General features: G+C 34.4%; 1 protein-coding gene across 1 annotated transcript; it reads right to left on the bottom strand.

Annotated features, from left to right (window-relative positions):
- Positions 1 to 473: 473 nt before the first annotated feature.
- LOC141627945 (uncharacterized) lies at positions 474 to 1478 on the bottom strand. Its single transcript, XM_074441138.1, has 3 exons — positions 1168 to 1478; positions 1067 to 1118; positions 474 to 974 (listed from the first exon to the last, which is right to left on the bottom strand). The coding sequence occupies exons 1-3, from the start codon at positions 1476 to 1478 to the stop codon at positions 474 to 476; spliced, it is 864 nt and encodes a 287-aa protein (XP_074297239.1).
- Positions 1479 to 10450: the final 8972 nt, after the last annotated feature.

The raw sequence follows: 10450 nt of genomic DNA, 5'->3' as shown, positions 1-10450 counted from the left end.
ACAGGTTTTAGCATTGGCTTGATTGGGTTGCAATGATAAGAGGCTGACTTGCGATTCAGATTGTTGTTGAGTTGTTGTTGGTGCTGCACTTGCAGTTGTTGTTGGAGTTGTTGTTGGTGCTGTCCTTCTTTTAGCAGCATTGTTCCTTTGCTCGGTGGTCCATGGATTTGAGGACCTCGGTCTCCCTGGTTTTCCTGGTTGCTTTGGAGGGGCTGGTGGATTCTTGCAGGTCTTCTTAGTATGACCTGGTTGGCTACAATGGCTACAATTATGTGACTTTTTTTGCCTCTTCACAAATCTGCCCTCACCTTCACCAGGTTCTTTTCTTCTTTTTTTCAGAGATGGCCCGCTGCATCTTTCTCATGGGTGGGGTAGAGGTTGGCAGATTAGTCTTGGCCCAATGCTTCACTCCTGGCATTGGGGCAACAAGCGGCTCATAAGCTTTGATGTACTTGGCCTTAGTGTATGCCTCATCAACATAATCCTCGGTGGTTGAGCCTTGCTTTCATAAGAGCGCCACCGCATGAAGACATGGCACTCGGTGATATCCCAATGCCTACATGCACAAGTTTTTCAGTGATATTGTGAGAATGGGCTCTCCTTTGTACACCACCTCGATACACCCACCTCTGAAGGTAATACCATCTGTACCTTACCTCCTCTCTAGCCCATTGCAAGTACTTACTTACATAAGGCATAACCTTTCCTTTATAATTGACCACACCTTCCCTCTTGTCAAAGTTTCTTTTCATTACATATCTCCTCATCCATTCCATATGAGTTAGGATGGGCTTATCCCTCACTTCTTTCAGTACACTATTAAAAGACTCACACAAATTATTAAGTAGCATATTTGACTTAGCTTGAGTCCCAAAGGCATGCCTTGACCAGTGTTGTGGGGGTATGGCCTTCAAATATTCATAAGCTTCATTGGATAATGACTTTATACCATCCATGTGATAGTTAAAGTCAGCCTGCATATATGTTAAATGATTAGTGACACCTGCCAAATTAGATTAGTATTTAAAAAAATTTCAGTAATTCAAGTCAGAGGATATGGAATTACCTCTGTTGTTGCTCTTGCAGCATTCCATAAGGCATCCTTGTACACTTGGCCACTGTAATTGAGCTTAAAGTTAGCCCAAATGTGTCCGACACGAGACTCACTTCGCTTTGGGCACCACAGTTCTCAAGGCATCAAGCAGCCCCTTCTGCCTATCTGACATGAATGTCATACCCTCCCCTTCCTCTTTGCCTATGTCATGGTTAAGTAATTCTAAAAACCATCTCCATGCCTCAGTATTTTCAACTTCAACAACAGCCCAAGCTACAGGGTATATATTATTATTCCCATCTTTGCCAACTGCCACAAGACACATACCTGGGAAAACACCTTTCAAGTGACACCCATCAATCCCTATTATAGGTCTACAACCCTCTTTAAATCCCTTCTTACAAGCATGGAGACAAATATACATTCTTTTGAAATAAACAGGTGGCCTATCAATACCACCACACACCACAAATGAGGAGGAACCTGGGTTATACTTCGAATAGTGATGCATATTCCCAAACCTTAGCATATTGGTCTTTGTCATTACCATAAATCATTTGTTTCACCCTAGACCTTGCTAACCAACACTTAGCATATGAAACTTCCACATTTAAAACTTGAAAAACATGATCTCTGAATTGCTTTAGTTTCCAATCCATGTTTGTTCTCCAAAACTCAAGAAATTTATCAGCTAAGTATTCAGAAGACACTTTCCTATTGTAATTTGACATTCCACAAGTATGTTCAAGAATCAAAGACTTAATCAAATTTTGTCCCTTACCCAATGGTCTAGCATGCACTTTAAAGTAACACCTACTCTCTGGATCACATGTACAATTTTCTAAAGACCTGTGCCTTGACCTCACACTATCCCACCCACACTTGCATCTGTTCATGCACTGAGTAGTTATCCTATCACTAGCATTATGCATATAATAATAGTCATAACCATTTTCTATGCTATGTTGAACTAATGCCTTCCTCAAGACTATTGTATTTGCAAATTTAAGCCCTACTTTTAAAACAATTGGCCCCTTCAAATCAACAGATTCATTAAAAGTGTTGTAAGGATCTACCTCATCATTATCCGAGCCCCGAAGGCTTCGAGTTCATCAGAATCATCATCCCTCTCTTCATTGATTGCAACTTCAATGTCATCAATACCCCAGATATGCTTCCCATTAGCTTGACAATTTTCGGGTTTAGATTGGTGAAAATACTTTCAACACCCTTTAGTATCTCCCCATCCTCTTTGTCATGAAACAAATCATCTTCATCAATCAAATCTTCCTCCCCAAACCGCCACTCACAAGTCACTTATATCCTTTTCATTATCACGCCTTCGAATCAACAAACTCATCTTCAGGAGTAGGATCTTTCAAGTATTCTCTTCCTATTCCTTGTACCGGAAGCAACAACTTCAATACCACTACTAGATCCCTCTTTTCTACCCTTAGCCCCTCCTCTTCCACTCTTCTTTTGATGAACTCCTAGATCTGTACCAACAGCTACCCTCTTACCTTCACCTACCTTAGCTTTCCCTTTCCCTAGTCCAGACAACACAGCTTTAACTTGCCCTATGCATTTCAGCTCAGCTTTACCTTGATCTTTCCCCTCTGACACCTTAGTGACATCATCAGAAGCTGGTAGTTTAGGTGGAGTGGGAGTTTTTTGAAGGTTTTTTGAAGGTTGAGTGGGAGTTTTTACAAGCTTCTTTGAACTGACAGTGGGAGTTTTTTGAAGATTTTCTGAAGGTTGAGTGGGAGTTTTTATGGCTTCTTTGAACCGACAAAGTGGGAGTTTTTTGAAGATTTAAGCAAGGTGGAGTGACAGTTTTTTGAAGGTGAAGCTTTCTCACAGGCTGTTTTTTTTTTTTAAGTTCAGTGGGTGTATTAAATCTTCTAGGATCTCTCCTGGACCATTTTATGTCATCATTGTCTTCAATGAGAGGGTGTTGGGAAGTTATTGTTGTCGATTTGAAGGAATCTTTTGAGAGGGTGCCTTAAAAGCAAAAGTAGAATTGGGCAATGCATTTGTTGTGTTTGTCAAAGTCAAAGATTCTCTTGTGACATTTTGTGAAGATGATGATGCAGTGATGTTGGGTTGCAAAGATGGGCCACATTTTGGTAAGGGCTTAACTGGGGATAAGCCCAATAAAAGTTTTTTGTTTCGGTCAAATTAGGGGACTGATCATAGAGCGGTGGATGGGGTGTTAGTGGCTTAACAAGATACAAAAAAATCTCCTTATTTGCATCCCTGGATTTCAAAGAATGGTATTACATCATAATCACCTACAACTTGCCTTCTACCACAACCGCATTTATTCCACCCTTCTTATACCAAATTTCACATTCCTTCCCCATTAATTTATCAGCCATATCCCTCAAATACTTGAAGTTTATGACATTAATCCACACACAACCGTGGATTTGTACAGCACCACCAACATATTCCACACAACTATTCCTATATGCAAAAGTACCTCCATGGCTTACACGCAAATTAACAGTAAAATTATTCATGCCTACAACAACATATTATACAACAATATTCAGGGTTTGAAAAAAATTAACTCGAGAAAAATTAATTAACTGGGTTTGATAAATAAAGAACTCAGAAAATTAGGGTTTGAAAATAATCAAACAAATTAAATAAAAAAGGGAAAGAGTGAAGAATCTTACTTACAAATGAATGAAAACTTGATCTTTGATTAATGATGATCTTCAATTAATCTGCGTTTTGGAGTAGTAATCGTCAAAGGTAATTTGGGGGAAAAATTGGATTTTGTGTGTTTTTACTGAGGGATTAATGAGAGTGCTAGGTGAGTGGGCTGGGTGAGAGTGTATATAAAGCCAGGGGTAAAATGGGTATTTCACATTTTTTTTGACCGGATTTCACTTAAGGTACCAAAATGTGAACGGAGTTCACATTAAGGTATTAATTTTTAAAAAAAATTTCATAAGGGGTTAAGTTTTAAAAAGTGTAACATTTAAGGGGGTTTTCATCAATTCATCCTATATATATATATATATATTAGATTTAATGCCCGTACTATCCTAATTGTAGTGATCTGTCGTACAAAATGTAACAATGGTAAAAATGTTTTTATGATCGAAACTATATACTACTTTGGTAAAGGACGTAGAAATCTTAATTTATTGACCCTGCAAAATAGTAATCCATCAAGAGAAAGAGTAAAATTGTCATATTATTTTCAAAATCAAACTATTGACCCTTAGCATAATAAAATGCGTATATATCAATTGTTATTCTAATTAAAAAAAATTTGATGCATGGGAGGGAAAGGGAGATAATTGTCAAAAATGAAACCAAGAGCATTTTTTATGTACCTTTTTATAATAAATAAATTGGACACGTTTTTTTCATTTAGTTTTCTAATCCAGCTTAGTCATGGCCTCATGAGGTCTTATACGGTTGGTATCTCATTGGTTCCTAATTCCTAATAAAGTAGTTCTCCGCATACAAATTGAATAGGTTTTTCTACAAATCATAGAAAAATCCATAATTCACTCTCAGAACTTGGTCATTATGCATATATGCTTATTTCATACGTGATTAATTATACGGAATTTTTGTTGTATTCATGCATTCGTCTATTGAATAATCACACTATTTCGTATAACAATTGTTATAGTAAATCATAGTAAGAGTGTATTCAATTTTTAAATTCTCGCCAGTCTCATGCTTAATCTTTCGCCAATGTACACATTTTAGCGTTATATCCCAAAATTTTGCGGAAGTAATAATTAGGCTTGAGATTATTAATTTATTATGTGCATCCGACAATATGGAGACTGAAACCTTACCGTAAACCTAGAATCTCCGTCAAATGAACATAGACAAATTACAATCAAATTATTGAACATTACAATAAACTATAATAAGCAGAACAGTACTCCCTCCGTCCCATTAAATAGTCTACACTTGCTTTATTATGTTAGCGAGAATAATGCAAGTGTAAACTATTGACTTGGACGGAGGGAGTAGTATTTTCTTTATTTCACGGCCATTAACTTCGGCGATATTCAAACCTGTAGGATGAAAGACGTATACAATTAGTTTGGAAACAAATATTGTCATAGCAAAGTAACTCTAAGTAAAAGCAAAAGGAAAATAATTTAGACTACCAATTAAATATGAGGTATTGTATAAATGTATTCCATTTCGTACGAATAATTGTGATATCTAAGTTTATTCAAGGATGCCCTTTTCCATTAGACTTACATAAACTGAATATGTATCTTTGGCCGATCACCATAAGTCATCTACCACCCTAACTCGTTTGTCTTACTTCAATAAGATAGCTTTCGCCTTTGCTCGTTGCATCCTTTGTCTATCTACAATTCTCCAAAAAAAGTAATACGAAATTCATGTTTATTAAATTAAATCACACGATTATAATAGCTTGGCTGCATGGGCAATTGAACATATGAAAAATAAATTCAAAAAACTCAAGGCAAAAAAAGGATAGGGGTCATATGCTTAAATAAATATTACAAACAACTATACTACAGAAAATAAGCTAATCTAGCTAAAGATCAAAACAAAAAACGTAAATCTCAATAGTTACGGGCAAGGGGAAGGGAGTTTAAAAGACCCTATTTATATACAGAAATAGGTATGGAATGGAATGGATTCTAACTTCAAGGAGGTATGGAGTTAGAACCCCATACATGTTTAAAGTTGTTTGGTTCAATCCGGGTATGAGAATAAGAATGTGTTGGGTGGAATGGAGTTGGAAACTTGGGGAGAGGGATGGGTATGAGATTCCAAGGGGTTGGAATGGAGTAAGAATCCATCAGGTATCTAACTCCATTCCAAAATGCTCCAACCAAACATTGGAATGGCCTGAATCCATTCCAATCCATTCCAAAAACTCCAACCAAACACCCCCTGAATTGGTTAAGGATTTGTGTACACAAATATAAAATCTTTAACTACACGTACAATTTTATCTATTGTTTATATACTCCGCCGTAGTTTCTTTTATTGATAATTGCTAATTATGTGTTTAATTGTGCTTCTTTTTATTAAACTCAAACTCTAGTATAATATATCTTGTCTTGATTTTATTATTAATAAATATTGCTAAAAATTTAGAATTTGGCTTAAAGTTTGCTACGTAGAAAATATTATTCTAAACAATATTATCTTATCAAGTTCAATATTTATATTAATTTTTAAGTTAAGTGTTTTGAAAAACTTGGAGATTACCACGTGCTTCGCAAAAAGCTTTCTTTAATATAATACTAGATTTAATGCCCGTGCCATGCACGAGCCTATTAGTAATTTTCTATAGAGTACATGCTTGTATATAATTAGCACGTCGGTATATTAACGTAAACTATTTATGAATCAACCCCATGTCTCTAGCCAAACTCTGATAGTATGGGATGAGCACGTGGATGTAAGTTCCGTAAATTAGTAACAAAATATAGCTTAGAAAATATATATATAAACTCAGTTGATTTTGAATTTCGACGTCAAAAAATTAAAATATAATTTATAAATATTAAAAGATAAAAAAAAATACATGTAAGCTCAGTCGCTAAAAGAGTTTAACACATGTAATACATCATATACGTGTTTCTTTTTAATTTCCACCATTTTGTATAAAGTATTTCTAACATAGGTTGTGATAGACTCGAAATGTTGGCCAATATTTCAATTGGAAGTCGGGATTGGAATAAAGGGAGCTCAAAAGGGTCATTTTTTTAACACGGGACTCGGAAAGAGTTAACTTTTAAATAATTTGGATGGTATTTTTATTGTTTAAAGTAATTCATCATGCAAAAAAAATGAAACCATTTACATTGTTCTTGGGCTTGAAATCACGTAATCATTTACATAGTACGTGTCGAAGGCAAGTGTTAATCTTTGTTATTCTACGTTGTTGTAAGAAGCCTTTTAAACGTCACGATTATGGTCCGCATAATAAGAAATAACAAAGATAAAGACCTTACCTATAATAATTTTCATATACACTGCACTTAAATAAAAGTAATGAAAATTTGTCACTTCAAACAAAAAAATCTCAAATATTATACATACTTAAGGACCCTGTTTTTTGGGACTGAAACCGTTTGAATTGAATTAAACTAAATTTAATGGAGCTGAACTGAACTCAGTGGAGCTGAATTGAACTGACTGAACTGTAGTAAGAATTAATTTGTGAAGAGAAAACTAAACTGAACTGAATGAAGCTAAACTGAACTAAACTGATTTGAATAGATCTGAACTGAGCTGAAATAAGTTAAAATTAAGTCCAAAAAAACAGGTCTAATTGTATAATTTAAAAAACTCGCATGCATACATCATTACACCATGTGGTTATACAATAACGCATTTTTTTTAATCAAAGTCGGCAGTCAAGTAGGGACAATGAAGCGTAGAAATTGAGTGCTTGACTGTGTTCTTAACTTCTTATACATGCGCCAGTAATTCTTGCCGATAAATACAAACTCTACTCCCTCTATTTCAGTGAATAATTTACACTTACTTTATTTTGTGAGGGGAAAATAAAGTAAATGTAAAATATTAATGGGACGAAGGGAATAATATCGGTATATCCTGATATTGTCAATTTGACGACTTTTATTATAAAATACACCTAAGACACGTACGCAGAGTTAAATTCTAGGTATCAAAACTTAGGTGTTAGATACGTAGGGGATGACATAATAGGAGCTTCCAGTACGTAACACATACAAAGTAGTGTTAGTAAATAGTACCCTCCGTATATATCTTACGAATTGAACTCTCTTATTACTCCGTGTCACCAACCGAATTAAAATTGTAAAGAAACAAATACGGAGTACTGAGCAATAATTATGAAACTACACGATAAATTTTTTGTTGAGATCGATCGATGGCCTAGAATACAGTTTCATTGCTTATACACTTATAAGCCAGCTTATATACATGCGAATTAGATTGAGAAACCAAGAAAGTTACCAACACCTAAATACCTAATAGGCTGATACCAATGTATACTCCAATATTCAATTTTACCAAAAAGAAAGTAATGGCTTTCTCGCCTGATGAGTTTTACCCTTTTACGCTCTGACCTTATTCTTGCTAAGATGGTCATGTACAAAAATGTCTTTTCGTTCCTCTGTTCCCGTATGAGAATATTACTCTGCAGCCTCATGGTTCACGGCTTCAATTACGCTAATATCGCTCGATAGCGGTTCACAAGATTTGCTCTCTGTAATCGCACAAGCCTCAAATAATATCTCCTTATTCAAGTCGTATTGAAGGCACATATCATAATAAATATATTAAGCTTTGCATACAACTCAGTGGTCAAACTCAAACGAATGAGCTCACAATTAAATGAAAGTAATTAATCTATACTCCCTTTTACAATTATCTTACTCCCTATGTTCATGTTAAATGGAGTTTGATTAATATGCATCTTATATATTTTGAAAGAATGTACTATGAAATACTCCAAATAAACTTGAACGAAAGGAATAATTCTTAGTAGTACCGTACAAAAAGGATGTTTGATGTCATATACTCGTAAGTTCTGTTTTCAAATAAGTGTAATCACCCGATAAGAATTATTATATGATATTAATCTTACACAAACTCTAATATGATTATGCAGTTGTATTATATTAGAATAGTGTGCACTAACATCTTTTCCAATTTATATAGGGCTAGAAAATATGAGTCGTGTGACTTATGTATTACTCTGAAATATACATGATGTCATATCTCTATTAACATGCATGCAATTGCCCCAATCCATCTACATGACTACATGCTGTGATCGCCTCTTGATCGTCTTAGTGAGTATAATTATGATGATACAAGAAACAAACTCAAAAACTTGGTAATTTAATTTGTAGTGCTTATATAGTAGACATATAGTAATTAATGTTTGCCTTGTTCGTTATAAAATTGACGTACAATAACAACTCCACTATTTTATGGTTTTTACGATATATCTGAGTGGATTGAAAGGATTTAGGGCTAAAGCCATTACTAATAGAAAAAAGTAGCCTCTGAAGCTTCGTTATTGGTAGATTTTCTATAGCTACAACTGAAAAACAACAAAACATGTATTAGTACAAAGAAACTAAAGCTACAAAAATGGTATTATGTAATCATCATCACATATATAATTAGCACGTAGAGTAATGCAACGAATGAAACAAATAACAGTTCTATTAGACCGATGAACTAATTAATAAAGAAAACAGTCATACCCGTATATCCTATATATATATATATAAAACTGGGTTGAAACCCTGTGGATTCGACATTTGTCATCTTTTAATTGGTTAATAAGTTGAATGATGTGTATTTCAGTCAAAGTTCGAGATGAAAGTAACATGATGGTATGTATACATGCATAGAATTCATGTATCTATGATTAATAAGAAAGAATACCTGTTTTTCTTCGTAAATGTTTTTAAGAATTCAAAATAAATTGACCAAATAGAATTAAATACAAAGTAATTAAACACTTACTGCGTGAATTGACCAAATAGTGCAACGTGATGAATGACTGAATAGATAGCAATTCACATGATGATATTAAGTGTGTGCAATTAATTTAGCCAAAGCCATTTGACCGTAGTACCACATATAGGCAGTGTATATGCAGTGTACTTATTTACAATAATTCACATTTACTCTATATTGTAATGGTGCATTAAATGAAATTGTATATAAATACGGAGTATTTGATAATGCAAGTCGAAACATTTTGTACAAAGAAAAATCGTTCCTCGCAACTTTCTATCGTCTCTATTTTGACGAAGACCAAACCAAGAGATTTGACTTTCATATACTCCATAACGACGAAGACCAAACCAAAAGATTTTGACGTTGTTCATGTAGATTATGTGTCATCACTACAAAGGTGATTGTAAGTTCATTAATTTTAAACTGATTTTCACTTTTTTTTTTTTTTTTCTACAATAGAGCAATATTTAATCTTATACTTTATTATTCAATAGCAGGTGGTAATTGAAGGAAGAACGATTTTATAACTATAATAATAAGACTCAATATTAATGTTGCAATTATAATAAGGTGTTGTCATTCATTATAAAATAGGGTGTAGTGGAGTTTGGGAGTGCCTCAAAGCGTTGCAATGGCAACGAATTGAGAGGTCCTGTGTTCGACTCCCACGGGAGTCTTCATTCATTCTGTCATCTTAAAGGATGTCTTACATGGCACACGTGGTTTGCAGGGTATTGCAGATGTGGGGGATTCAACCCTCGTCACCAAAAAAAAAAAAAAAAAAAAAAAAAAAAAAAAAAAAAAAAAAAAAAAAGAGTAATTTAGCTGTATACTCCATTGTTTCATTTGCTAATAACTTCAATTATCTTTATGATTCACAATTCTTGCATAAACAAT

Source organism: Silene latifolia, chromosome Y, assembly GCF_048544455.1.
Source record: "Silene latifolia isolate original U9 population chromosome Y, ASM4854445v1, whole genome shotgun sequence".
Classification (NCBI taxonomy): Eukaryota; Viridiplantae; Streptophyta; class Magnoliopsida; order Caryophyllales; family Caryophyllaceae; genus Silene; species Silene latifolia.
This window is presented reverse-complemented; position numbering and strand designations above follow the sequence as displayed.